At 43.8% G+C, this 14,138-nt stretch overlaps 2 protein-coding genes across 3 annotated transcripts; both read right to left on the bottom strand.

The window, feature by feature from the left end:
* Positions 1 to 5,102: 5,102 nt before the first annotated feature.
* LOC144037001 (class I histocompatibility antigen, F10 alpha chain-like) lies at positions 5,103 to 9,370 on the bottom strand. Of its 2 annotated transcripts, XM_077548086.1 has the most exons (8): positions 9,209 to 9,370; positions 7,870 to 8,136; positions 7,455 to 7,733; positions 6,146 to 6,445; positions 5,962 to 6,069; positions 5,861 to 5,878; positions 5,644 to 5,768; positions 5,103 to 5,563 (listed from the first exon to the last, which is right to left on the bottom strand). In XM_077548086.1, the coding sequence occupies exons 1-7, from the start codon at positions 9,270 to 9,272 to the stop codon at positions 5,653 to 5,655; spliced, it is 1,152 nt and encodes a 383-aa protein (XP_077404212.1). In that variant the 5' UTR covers positions 9,273 to 9,370; the 3' UTR covers positions 5,103 to 5,563; positions 5,644 to 5,652. The 2 variants fall into 2 exon arrangements, with proteins under 2 accessions (XP_077404212.1, XP_077404211.1); XM_077548085.1 differs by having other exon boundaries at positions 5,644 to 5,878.
* Positions 9,371 to 10,189: 819 nt separating this feature from the next.
* Positions 10,190 to 13,361, bottom strand: LOC144037568 (stathmin domain-containing protein 1-like). Its single transcript, XM_077549134.1, has 5 exons — positions 13,146 to 13,361; positions 12,024 to 12,154; positions 11,355 to 11,633; positions 10,862 to 10,984; positions 10,190 to 10,438 (listed from the first exon to the last, which is right to left on the bottom strand). The coding sequence occupies exons 2-5, from the start codon at positions 12,081 to 12,083 to the stop codon at positions 10,190 to 10,192; spliced, it is 711 nt and encodes a 236-aa protein (XP_077405260.1). The 5' UTR covers positions 12,084 to 12,154; positions 13,146 to 13,361.
* Positions 13,362 to 14,138: the final 777 nt, after the last annotated feature.

Raw genomic sequence — 14,138 nt, 5'->3', positions numbered from 1 at the left:
CCTAATGAGACGGTATGCATTGCGCAAGTCCAATTTGGTAAAGATCTTAGCTTGTTGAAGATTTTCAAACACGGATGACATGAGAGGGAGGGGGTAGCGGTTTTTGATTGTAACGTCATTAAGGAGGAACCATCCTTTTTCCCCACAATAAAGAAACCTGCTCCCTCTGGTGATGACGAAGGACGAATCAGTCCAGCCTTCAGGGAAGGTTCGATATATTCCTTCAGGGCCGCCTTCTCTGGTCCTGAAACAGAATATAGGCGTCCCTTGGGAATGGTGGAACCTGGAATCAGCTCTATGGCACAGTCATAGGTACGATGCGGTGGGAGCGACATGGCTTTGGTCTTGTTGAATACCTCCTGGAGGTGATGGTAGCAAGGTGGCAGGATGCTCAGATTTGGGAATTCAGAGTCTGTGAGGGAATTAACAGAAATATGATTAACAGTCGTAATGTCCGCTTCCTGAATTGGTGAACCAACCCGACGGCTCACACAATTCTTTCCCCATCCCAGAACTTCACCAGCCAACCAGTTTACATGGGGGTTGTGTTCACACAACCATGGGTGTCCCAGGACCAGAGACTGAAACACATGAAAAACTAGGTGCTCCTTATGTTTGCCAACTTGGAGCTGGATGGGTTCTGTGATGTGTGTATTGGTGAATAACTCACTAGCATTTAGCGCCCTAGCCTTAATGGGCTTAATTAGCGGCTCAGTCTTGGCACTAAAATGTCTCACAAGCCCCCAGTCTATCAGGCTCTCATCTGCCCCAGAGTCTATCGCGTCATGGAGGTCCGTGGAAGTGGTGCGGTGAATGATTTTTACTGGTGTGAATTTTCGTGGGGCCGACGCTGGAGTCGTAACTTGACTCACCGCTTTGGTCCTTTTGGCTGGGCAGGCGGCCACGAGGTGATACGATACGATATACTTTTATTTTCCCCGTGGGGAACTTTTTCCTGGACTCCGTTGAAGACATTTAACATTTTCTATGCATATTTTTACTGTTTATGAATTTACTTATAGTATATAGATGCCATATAACTGTGATAATCTTTGTGTGAAATATATTGGACATATTAACTGTATTGTAATGAATAACACTTTTCACTCCCTTCCAGCTGGTGAGATAGGAATGCACATGGGAGGCAAGTTCTCAAGTTCTCATGGAAGATAACACTGTGGGTCTGAGGGAGTCTAGGTCGCATGGCATTACCTGTCTAATCATATATTTCCGGCTTTGGACGGAACTGGAGTAAACATGTCAGTAAATCACTTGTCTGTCTATTATAATTACTAACCATTTGTCCAGCCTCAGAGGAGGAGTATGCTTTTTTCATCTATAAAGCGACTGTGTGTTTTCATATTGACACACTCGAGGCTTAACATCACCTTTGAATGAAAGCATGTCTTGTGTCTTTTAGGAGCTCCTAAAATAAATCTTTTGCAAAAGAAGCTTCTTCATCAGATCTCATTTTTCAATTATTTCGAACACGCAAAGATTACATTTAATATAGTAATCAAATAATACCTTCACCGTCCATCTGCAGTTACAGTAAAGAAAAAACAACAGAATAGAAAGAGATCAAATTAAAGTTAAATAAGAAGTGCAGCAATAAGTAGAAGACTTCCCAGAAGTCTTCACAGAAGTATACATGTGTAGAGAAGTACATACATGAGGACTGCACACACCCAAACACACACTCCTAAATATATATATATACTGACAAAAGTCTTGTCGCTTATCCATTTTGTAGAAACACCAGCTTATAACCTGACTTTTAATGAACCCATTGGTTTTGGAAATGGCTCATATAAAAGCTAAAACCCTCCAAAATGATGTTTAATATACAAATATAAATTTGCCTCACTTAAGAAATTTTGATCATTTAATGAACACAGAAAGGTCAGATTTTGGCAAGACAAAAGTTTTGTCGCCTACAAAAAGTAATGTGAAAATGGAACAAATAATTGACTTCAAATACAAAAAAAAAGTTACATGACATCAGAGAATGAAGTAGTGGTGCTGTGAGATCTAATATCTTGTATGACTTCCATGAGCTTGAAGGACTGCATCCATGCGGTTCGGCAATGATTCATACAATGTATTGATGAAGTCATCAGGAATAGCAAAGAAAGCCGTCTTGCATGCCTCCCAGAGTTCATCAAGATTATTTGGTTTGCTCTTCCATGCTTCCTCTTTCATTCTACCCCAGACATGCTCAATGATGTTCATGTCTGGCCAGTCTTGGAGCACCTTTGATCTTCTTCGCCTCGAGGAACTTTGATGTAGAGATGGAAGTATGCGATGGAGCGCCATCCTGCTGCAAAATTGGACCCCTTTTATGGTTGGGAATGTAAGAGGTAGCCAATATGTCTTGATGTTTTAGGCTATTGATATTGCCTTTGAAAGAGGAATAAAATGATTTGTCCTCTTTGCGTGTTCCAAAATTTGAAGACAGATTTAATGTAAGAAAAAACACCTTTGCAAAAATGATTTTTTCATCTAACAGAGATCTCTGGACATTTAAACAGCCTCTAATTCATCACTTAAACAGGTGGGATTCAGAGCGGCGAATGTAGTTCTTCCGCGTGTAGAATGGCTTCTTATAGTTAAAAGACCTCCTCTCTTTTATTTGTAGACAAAACATATCTCTGGGTACTTTTCCATGAGCAGTAGCGAAAACGAGGTCAGATGTGGGTGTGTGTTTGAGACAGACTCTGTTCAAGGACTAAATGGTTGTGGGCCTTGGCAAATGCCACCCGTTTTTTTAATTGCTTTTTGTTTAGTGCTGGTTTCTGGGCACTGATTCGGCCATTTCGAGACAGAATTCTACTAACTGTTGTGGTTGACACGGGGACTTGAGGTGACCAGGCCTGGTGGAGCTCTGCTGCAGTGGAAAAGGGGCTGGCCTTGGATTTTCGAGCCAACAAACGGTCCTCCCGAGCAGTTGTCTTGCGGGGTCTGCCAGACCTGGGCTTGTCAAAAACATCTCCAGTCTCTTCAAATCTTTGTCTTATCCTTTGTACTTGACGCTGAGACACATTGAAGGTGGCAGCCACCTCAGCAGTGGATCTGGTCTTCAGCCTCTTGATAATCAACGCTTTGGTCTCAGGGTGAATTTTAGGCATGGTGTCCGTGGTCAAGTTGCAGTTGATGTGAAGGTCTGGTGTGCTGGGGTTCTTTTTATACACACCCACTAATTGATTGGTCAACAGGTGAGGCTGGAATCAAGGATTGGGTGCATCGTTTGACAAGGCGACAAGACTTTTGTCTTTGCAAAAAGGGAATCAGTGAGCTTTACCAAGCTGTAACTGTTAGAATGCTTTTCAGCAGTTTCGTTTTGCACCAAAATATTATTTCAAAAGCTGTTGGGATTGAATTGAGCCATTTCTTGTAAAAAAAAAAATTGATTAGAAATATATTTCAGGGGCATTTAAAGTCAACTTGTACCCAAGCGACAAGACTTTTGTCAGGGACGTGCATGAGTATGTACAGCACGGCTGCATATATTCCACACACACAACATTGCACCATATATCTTATTGTGTTGAGTTAATGTTGCTTGTTAAGCAGTTTGATGGATGTCGGCAGGAATGAGATGATGATGATCTTGGTTACCGCAGTGAAATCACCGACCTTCCAGCTGTCGGCGCCGTCTGAGTGCGGAAGCGGATGGCATAGTCGCTCACGGAGTCTTTTCCTTGTTTCAGGCTGCTTAGCTCCCGGGCCTTTCCCCGGTCTGAACAGGCTGGATCAAAGACCCTCTGAAGGGCGGCTCGGAAGTCCGTGGGGAACTGCGCGCCCGCTCTGCCGTGGCTCAGGCTCTGGCTCTGAATAGCTTGATCCCCGACCCGGCACACGGCACGGGCGGAATCGGCATGGCTGCTTGAGTCTCTGGCACGGCAGGAGGGCTAGTGGTGCGACCCAGGTGACCCAGAAAGTCCTGTACCTGTGCTGTGAGCTGGACCATTTGCGCTGCCATGGCTGTTTGAAATCCCACTTGCTGGGAGAGACGGGCTTCCTGCGACCATTTGCTCCCTCTCTGCTGGGTCCATACTGGCCAAAGTGTACTGACACGACGCGGCAGATGTAGGACTCAGACGCAGAGATAGGGGTTTGAGGCCAAGGCAGATATATGGGGGGCAGCGGGGGCTGTGGACTGGGGTGCCCTGAGGTGTTGCGCTTGCTCTGTCCTGGCAGGGATCGACGGTTCCCCTCTTTGGTGGAGATTTTCATGCATGCCAGATCCACCACACCAGCATCTATCGAAACTCAGACACAATCTTCCTCAGGTCATTGAATCGGTGGAGGCTGGTGTCTGTGGATCTCACTCCGCTTCGTCTGTCCTTCCTTCTTTTCCTGAGTCTCTCCTTTGGTCTCTTGAGGTCTCCCTGATTTGTTGGAATTTAGAGGACTCTGGGGTTGGTGGCCTGGTGGGTGGTGTCTGGTCGGTGCTGGATTTCACTTTACTTTCTTTTCTTTGATCCTTCCTCGGGTCTCCTGACGGCCTCACGACTCTGGCTGGAAGTGTTCGGTTTAGGTGAACGGTATGGGATTTTTTAATAGGTTTTAGGCGAACTAATGAATACACACTCACACACATACATACAAAATAAGATTAAAAAAATTTTTTTTATAAAAGAGAGAGCAATGATGATGATATGATGATACCAGCCTGGTGGTGGTCAGGGGGCTTCTGCATCAGCATGAGGACAACTCGTGTTTGTCTTCTTCTCTTGTTGGTGCCTCTTCTGCTGGTCCCAAGTGAATGCTCTCTCTCATATGCACAGAGAGCCCGTTCCTAAAAAAGAAAAGAGAGAAAAAAGCCCACAACTCCTCCTTTGGGTCAGCCCACAAACAAGCTGAGCAAGCGGGTACTGTCGCTTTAAGGTGGGGATTAAAATCAGGCATGTCACGTGACATGTAGCAAAGAATATGCTCTTGGTAAATAAACAATAACATTGTATTTTTCCATAAATTAACATAAAAGGGTCCCCTCAAACTGTACTGTAGTATCCAAGAGGAAACAGCGCCATCTTGTGTCCGACTTGACTAATGACATGCCGTCTTCATGTGAGACAGCAACAAAAATAAATGTGCAGTCCATTTTTTTAAATCCTTTTATTGGTCCAATATTTACATCGCAAGGTTTAATAAGTGCAATCAACAACAGTCTCACATTCTGATAAACGTACCAATCGACTGCTGATTGGTAACGTGAAAGCAGTTCTGGAAAAATGTGGAATCAGGTAAGGATGATAAGAGGAGGAAAACCAGCAATCAAAAAATGTGACATAAATCTAGCATTGCTATTCAACTGCTTGATACCAAGAAAGAAGAAATCCTTCTCAACATGTGACTGACGATTTCATACAAATCAAACGGAAAACAAGTTCAAGACAGAAAGAAGAAAGCAACCCGTGGAACTCAAATAAATCGCCAATACACCAAAAGCATGTAAAAACCGTTGAGTGTCTAAACAGGAACGTCAGAATTGAAAAATTCTCTCTCTGTTTTCAAATCCAAGCACTTGGATGGAGACGTCTCTGTCGTGTCCCGACACCTGCACGAAGACGAGCACAGCAAATGGTGGACATGAATCCAGAGTCCAAGAACACATGGAGTCCGTGTCAGCTCGCTCACCGTGTGACGTCACGAGGAACTGGTCCCGGAATGGGCCTCAGGAACCGACTCGGAAGCAGGTTCGGCATCAGGCTCGGAAACCGACTTTGAGGCCGGCTCGGGATCGGGCTCGGAAGCGTCAGCAGCTGCGGGACGCAAAGATAGCGAGAGATGTGGAGCGTTTTTTCGCAAAGCTGGACATCGGACCTGGACAGGACTGCGAAGATGTTTGACTTACAAGCTGGAGCGTAGTTGGCTGCAAGGAAGAAAAGAGGAAGAAAGTTGCGACTTGTGATCCCGAATGTTGCCGGCAGGCAGGCCAACATTTGCGTCCCTCACCTGGTGGGCTTCTGTGACGCTTGACGAGGAGCACGAGCAGCGGCGCCAGCAGAGCGAGGAGCGCCAAGGGGACAACAACGGCCAGCGTCACCTTAGTGGCGTCTTCCTCTTGACCAGACGTGAGAAGGAAGACGTGTGAATGACACGCAAGGATCACGTGTGTGTGCGAGCGTGCGTGCGTCACCTCGGTTACTCAGGATGCTTCTTCTGTCCAGCTTGGTGACCATGTCGTCCTCGACGCCGGCCAGCTGGAAGACGCATTCGTAGCGGCCCTCCGCGTCGGCCGGCAGCTCCGCTTTCAGGTGGGCCGTCGTCTGGAAGGTTCCGTCGTGGTTGGGGAGAAGCTCTCCCATCTCCACGTCCTCGTGGAGCTCCTCGCCGTCCTTCCTCCAAAACAGGACGGAGTCCGCCGGGTAGAAACCGCTGGCGTGGCACGTGATCGGCGACGAAGGCGTCTTCTGCAGCAGCGACACCACCGGCAGCTCTGCCGGGCAAGGGATGGAGAAAATGTGTGAGAGGAACAAAGAAGGAAAGAATGAAAGGTGGGGGGAAAGTGGAAGATGGAGAGACTGTGTGAGAGGAGAAAAGATGTATAAGAATAACAGATGGAGAAAATTTGTGGGAGAATGACAGACAGAGAAAAGGTGTGAGAGGAGAAAGATATGGAAGATGTGTGAAGACTAAAGGTGTGAGAGGGGAAAGATATAGAGGATGTGTGTGAGGACCAAAGACGGAAACGAGCGTGAGAGGATGACAGGTAAAGTGAATGTATGAGAGGACCAAAAAAGGAAAAAACAAAAGATGAAGAGAACAGAAGACAAGAGAGAAAGCGGGAGAATGTCAGAGAGACCCTGGGAGAGGACAAACTTGAAGAGTAATGTGAGAGGACCAAAAAAGGAAAGCATGTGTGAGAAGAGAAAAGATGGAGAGAAAGTGAGTGGATGACAGATGGAGAAAAAGTTTAAGAAGAGAAACAATGGAGAGCAAGTCAACTCAGAAAGAAAACAGAGAATATGTAAAAGGAAGAAATATAGCCATTATGTGTGAGAGGACAAAAGATAGAGACAAGTTTGAGAGGGGAAATCAAGTGTATAGAGATGTGTGTGAGGGGAATGAAGATATAATGTGTAACAAGGAAAAAGGTAGAGATGTGAGGTGCAGAAAGATGGAGAGATGACAAAAGATGGAAGAGAACAAGGTGGAGAGAAAGTGAGAGGATAATGAATGAAGAGAACATGAGTGAAGACCAAAGATGGAGAGCACGTGTGAGAGCAGGAAAATGGCCAGAAGAGGATTGAATATGAGAAAAAAACGTGTGATGGAAAGATGGAGAGAATGTGTGGAAATAAGGAAAGTTGGAGTGCAAGATGATGAAATTAGTAAGAGGAAATAGAGAACATGCGAGGTGAAGAAAATGGAGAATGTGTGAGAGGGGCAAGGCGAGAGTGCATGTTGCCATGTCAGCCGTGCTCCTCCAGGGGGCGTGCTGGTACCTGTTCTCATCAGGAAGTCCCTCCCATAGCTCACATACTTCTTCAAGTAAGAAGGACAAATCTCAGAGTAATAATGCTTCAGGTATTGATTCCAGGCGTCGTCTTGGTCCCACTTGTGTTTGGTGACGACAGCTTGCGGCTTAACTGCGATCCATCTCAGTGTCGACAAGTCAAACGAGATGAAGTCTTCGCCGTCGTAACTGTCGTGTCGCCAACCGTCAACCTCGTCAGTCTCGTCGTCCCATTCGCAGCCAGACATCCACTGGAACATGTGAACACCTGACACACACACAAACACACAAAGCAACCTTACTTCTGCACATCCGACTTGAGAATGTGTGAGTGTGAATAGTTAAAGCAAAAAGTATTCACACATGAAATGTTTTTGTTGTTAGAAAGTTGAATGTAAACAAACCTCCAGTTTGGTTGAAGCGCTCTTTAGCAATTTCAATGTTGACTTTGGAGACCTGCTCATTACCAATACTGTTCTGTGTCTGTCCCTCCCAGTAGTGCGGATCCTCGTCGGTGATTTTGTTCATCCAGTCCTGTTTGGCTTTTGCTTTCCTGCTCTTGCTGTCGTAACGAGCAATCTGAACGCCGTCAACATAACCAACCTCCAAGTACGCTGGCAAGTTTGGAATGTGAGAGGACGCAGTGTGGAAATATTTGAGGGTGTGAACCACTGAAAGAGAAAACAAAAACATTTTGTTTGTTTGACGTCCAAACGATTGACATATTGTTGAGGAAATAATTGTTTTTATTGTTGTTAAAACACATATTTGTCTTTTGCATTCATTTCAATACATTGATTGATTTCAGCTCATTCTTACACACAAACCAAACAAACACTTCCTTAATAAGTTTGCTTATTAATCCTTTATTACACAGACATTGCTATTTTGTATGTAAAGTGTTCCCTCGTTTCTCGCCTGTGTTACTTTCCCGTTTATTTTATTTTCCGTTAATTATATATATTTTTTTGTTTATTTATATATGTTTTTTCTTTTTGGTATGATTTTTAGTTTTCTATGAAAGCTTTTTCATTCATCATATATGTTCTTTTTTCATTTACAGTCATTTTTCCATGAAAAGTATTTTTTTTATTTGCTTATACAACACAGTATATATATTTTTTGTTTATTCTAAATGTTTTTTCGTTCATACTATATTTTTTCATTTATTATACAGTATTTAAGTTAAGTATATTCAAGAGGAGATTAATTCTGTTGATGAAATATTCCAATACAACCCTTACAAGTTTGGAATGTGAGAGGACGCAGTCAGGAAAGACGTGAGAGTGAATCAGTCAAAGCGAAAACAAAAACATTTTGTTTGTTTGCTGTCCGCAAATTCTGCACTGTCAATATTTGAAATGATTTTGTATTCCAAATTAATTCAAAAACATATTTTTTATAGGAAACATTTAAGACACTAAACTTTTGTCTTTTTTTGTGTTCTTTTAAATGAAGTGAATGATAATTAAAGTTGATTTTTACAAACTTTTCAATGGATATGTCAAGAACAGACAATCAGAATTCATGAATTATGAGCACTTCTACATGTTACAATTTTAATACACTTGTCGATCACGTTTGCTATCTATGTCCTCTACGGTATATTTAATCAATAGATGACATATTTTGCATATTTCAGTTGATTATTTGCGAGTGTTGTGTTGAAGAAAGTTTGCAGTTCAAGTGTTGCTTCCTTCAACTAAGACGTGAAAAATTGGGAGAGTCAACTTGTGCACTTACCAGGCGTCACGCTGTGGATTTGCACAACCACCACAAACAATCCCCACAAGTTCATCTTCCACATCTTTTGCTCCTTTCGGTCCCGCGTCAAAGCAAACCAGAAGACGCCGCTCAAATACGGTGAAGGCAACAAGGAAGCGGCTCTATTTCGGTGAAATCACGTGACCACAGATCGGGTGACGTCAGCCATGCCTCAGCGCCTACAAACAAATACAGATATAACTTGAAACAAGGATTTACAAACAAAACCAAAAAGCTGTATTAAAGGCAAAGTAACAAAACTTTATGTATTGTTTATTTGTTGTCATTTCCAAGATAAGCTTTGAATAATAAACTGTTTATCAGACGCGATCCGAACGAAAGTGGCAAAGGTCAAGTTTCTTGGCGTGAGACGCACAATTGATGACACGCAAACAGCTCGGATTCGGATTCAGGTGCGCAAAGAAAACAAGATTTGCAGTTCTTTTCCAAATGGATTTGAACCGCTTTCGATTGTAAAGAAATATACTGAATGAAATAAAAAAACAAAATCAACTGAAAAAAAAAGAAAAAAAGAATACATTTTAAACAATAAAAATAAATTTGATCAAATAAATATATAATGTAAAAAAAATAATAACATTGAAATAATTATAATACAAATAATGGCAAATATATCAAATAGGAAAAAACATAAAAAATAAAATGACAAAAATAATTTAAAAAGAAATGAAAGCACAAAAACTTAATGAAATAGGATTTTCATAAATACATTTTTGGTCTATATACAAGGAACACAAATTCTTACATCACAGAAAAAAAAACCTCAAAAATATTTTATATATTATAATAAATGTTATTCACCGTTTTGAAGTGTAAAAAAATACTTTGAAACATGATTTCAATTAAAAAATAGAACTTTAAAAACTAACTAGAATTGAGACACAATGGATTTTAAAAAACGGAGTTTGATGTTGTGAAGGAAGAAAGACTTCGGCATCGTCACTTCGTCCTCTTGATTCCAAAAATCTCCTTGTCGTCTCCTCGCTGGAAGCTGGAGTCGCCCTCCAGCTCCCCCGAAGCCGAGAGGAGCTCAGCCACCTCCATCAGCGTGGACTCCTCATCATCACGGCGCTCGTCTCCCGCACTTTTTCCTCTCTCGGGTGCTTGTTGCACGCGTTCGAAGGCGGCGGCTCGCTGGATGCGGGCCGATTTGTTCCTCAAACGGGCCATCAGCTCGTCTTCCCGTGACTGAAAACAGAAGCGGAGATGTCATTTACAAAACTGAAGGTTGGCTCTTAACGTGGAACCTACAGTGACTATAAAAAGTCTACACACCCCTGTTCAAATTATTTTGTGATCGGGGGGAAAAAATTAAACCAAGACTTGAAAACTTTTTCCACAGTTAAAGTATAACCTTTAAAACTCAACTGAAAAAAGGGGGAGAAAAACACCACTGGCGATAATGTGGTTGCAAAAGAGTGCACACCCTCTTACAAGTGGAGATGTGGCTGTTCACAATGAATCAACAAACATTCCATCTCGTGTTAAATGGGAAAGACCTGCCACCATTTCAAGTCATTTTAATTAACAGTACACAAGATTAAATTGACATGTTCTAGTAGGCTTTTGATGACTTTTTTGTTGCTTTCTAGCAGGTGTTGTGCTAGGAACCTTGCGTCTATCGTTGGTGAGCCGCATCTTCTCCTCCATCTCCTCCTTGCTTGGCAGACCTTTGACCCTGAGGGACTCCAGTCTGGCGGGGGGCCGGCGTCTGATACCATCGCTGTCGTCCAGCTAACACACACACACACACACACACACACACACAAATATGTAATGGAACCATTTTTTTATGCTGTACATGACTTTTTGTCTCATGAACTCACTTTATTTATTTTCAAATGGTGGTCCCATATAGTATAATTACATTTACACATTAAGATATATTAAATCCATGGGAAAATATGAAGTGAAACAATGTTTCAGCCAGCGTTCTCGTTTGAGTCACTTGTTACTAGGCAGATTTTGTGGTTTTCTCACATACTTCACGAGTTAAGAATAAAGAGATAAAATACCCTCAAGAACGAAAACATTTTGTTCAAACAGCAAACACATTTTGTCCAATTGTGGCTGATCTCGGGCTCACCGCCCCATGTCTACCCACCAAGATGGTGTAGGCCTGCCCGGAGGCCGCCGTCTCTCTACTGGGTTTCACCGGGATGATCCCCTCATTCTGCAACTCTTCCAGGATATCGCTGGACGTGGGGCGCTCTTGCATCGGGACGTCCCGCCCCATTAAGCCAGGGGGCTTCACGGGCACCTCGCCGGGTAACGTCTCGCCGGGTAACGTCTCGCCATTCTCCACCGCCACCACCACGCCACTATCCTCTGTCAGTTTGGACACAGCCGAGTCGCCGCGGTTACATCTGCTTCCCGGGTCGTCCTGGTGACAGAGCACACAGTGATAGCTACTGTACTTACCTTCAAATTTTGTCTGTAAAACACAGATCTATTTGGCTGAAAAACACAATAAATGCTTCATTTGTGTGTTGAGTTGCAGTTATGAATCTATGCTAATTTCTGTTAGCGCATCGATGGCATTTCACATTATACATTAGCATTAAGCTATTGATTTTGTGTTTTTAAAAATAAGTGCTAGTTGGCAATACGTACAAGGTTAGGTTTATATATTTTTGGGAAACTATGCCGTGAGTTGTTGACCTCTTAAGTTATTTTTAACATTCGCATGACTTAAAAAAAAAAATATATATATATATATATATATTCCCAACTGCCACAGAGGGGGGCGGGGTTAACTTTTTTTTTTTCTTACCTCGTCCGTGGGTCGTAAAGGTTGGACCACCGTGGTGGCGTTAGAGCTGCCGCATCCCATATTATCCGCTTCAGACGTCCATGGAATGGACACAAGCTCTGTTAAGCGCTACTTCAGTATTTCTTCTTCTCCTGTGTGAGAAAAAAAAGTGCCTGACCCGTTCACGGCGACATTCCTTCACGCAGACCCCACACCGAGCTTGTAGCTTAGCGTTGCTATGGCCGGTTGCTACAATAAATCTGACCCGTTTGAAAAGGAGCCGCCCGGGGCAAGACACTGCAAAGTGGAGTCATGATGACTGGATGGCCGTCCACCGTTACAGAAAACAAGACGTAATCGCATCCCCCGGGTAAAAACAAAACAAGCAAAAAGCTATAAGAACACCTTTACAGGTGTGTGGGTGGACCGTTGGACACTGATACCAGGAAGTAGCCGCCCCACGGCAAAAGCCGCCAAAATCACCCACGACATTACAGGTGTTGGCCAACCACGTATTCAAGACGTGGAAACATTTATCAAAACAAGGAAATTGGTTACTTCTACAATGGCAACGCAACCGTACGTCAAGTGTCCGCTTGACAAAACGGTTAGCGTTTTAATAGCATTCCAGCAGTAGGCAGATATGGCTCGTGTCAAGCAACATATCGCACATGATGGACTATATGCCACGGAGGAGGCGGGACTTCCGGGTTTTTACCCATCGACTACGTGGCCGCCCTATTGCAAAGGTCAAAAGACGAGCAGCTCAGCAGCATCTAATTAATTGCCTAATAACATTTTTGGTTTTGGAGTATATTACCATTGGTATTTTATTTCAACAACACATTTTAGGGATGTTGTACTCTACAAGGAAGATACCCAATTAATTGATGAACAAAATCATTGTTTGGTTTCAACACATTGCCACAAACCAGCAACTTCGGAGGCATTTTACTCTAACAATACCCCTTTGATTGTGCACCGAAACATCACTTTTAAACTGACAGAAGTTCATCTGTTAAGGGGTCATCCCACCCTTGGCCTTTCTTCCAGATGGCTTCAACTAACACTTTGGCACGTGTTGTGTAGGGAATGAGAAAGCCTAGTGGGTCGTATTGACTTGCGAGCACGCGGTACACATACCTCAGCGGCGAACCAAGGCATGGGCAGAAGGAACAGAGGCCTCAGACTCCAGGTTAGCAAAACCCATTTGAATGGGGTGAGTCCTGTGGCGTCATGTTTGGGTTCTGTTTTCCTTGTGTGTCTCCCTTGGTCTTGTCTATGTGTAATCCTGCCCTTCCTCATGTGAACCAATCAGTGCCCTCAGCCACTTGTGTCTTGCCCCAGGTGTGTCTTGTTGTGTCGTTAGCATCTGTGTGTTTTGTCTCCTGCCTCCCCTCTGTCTGTGTTGGTTCTTTGTCTTTTCCCCATGTCATGGTGCTCGTTTTTGCCTTGTTGTTCCCCCCATGTTTTGATTCAAGTTTTGGTTTATCTTGTAATTTGGAGGATCGCCTTTTTCATAAAAATTAAAGTCCCTTTTTTGCATCAGCTGCATCCTTGCCCGGCTGTTTTTGCTCCCTGCATCTGGGTCCTCCACCAGACCTCAACCTTCTTGTCATGTGGCAGAAGTAGACAGCGAGTTATGGGCAAGCTCAACCCAGACCAGGCGTTTGCTCCACGTTGAAGGGTTCTGGGAGACTAGGCACCGGAGACCGGTTTCTAATTGTTGGTTGAGGCGCTCTGACTGGCCGTTAGCCTCAGGGTGAAAAGAAGCAAGACACAAACTGGGGCCCCCGGTCCGACACTATGTCTCTAGGCAACCCATGAACTCGAAAGACGTGGTTAATCATGACCTCAGCCGTTTCCTTGGCTGAGGGAAGCTTAGGCAAGGCTATGAATCTGACCAATTTAGAAAATCTGTCGACTACAGTGAGAACTGTGGTTTTACCTCGGGAGATGCGGAGTCCTGTGATATTTCTGCCCATGGTCTGGAAGGAATAGGAAGGGGCTGCAGCAGGCCCATGCGTGATCTGGTGGATGACTTATTTCGGGCACATACCGAGCAGGCCTCGATGTACTCCCGGACCTCTGGCTCCATGGAAGGCCACCAGAGTCGCCGGGAGATGGCGTACACTG

The sequence above is a fragment of the Vanacampus margaritifer genome, chromosome 17, assembly GCF_051991255.1.
Source record: "Vanacampus margaritifer isolate UIUO_Vmar chromosome 17, RoL_Vmar_1.0, whole genome shotgun sequence".
Taxonomy (NCBI): Eukaryota; Metazoa; Chordata; class Actinopteri; order Syngnathiformes; family Syngnathidae; genus Vanacampus; species Vanacampus margaritifer.
Note: the sequence above shows the minus strand (reverse complement) of the source record. Positions and strands in the feature narration are given on the sequence as shown.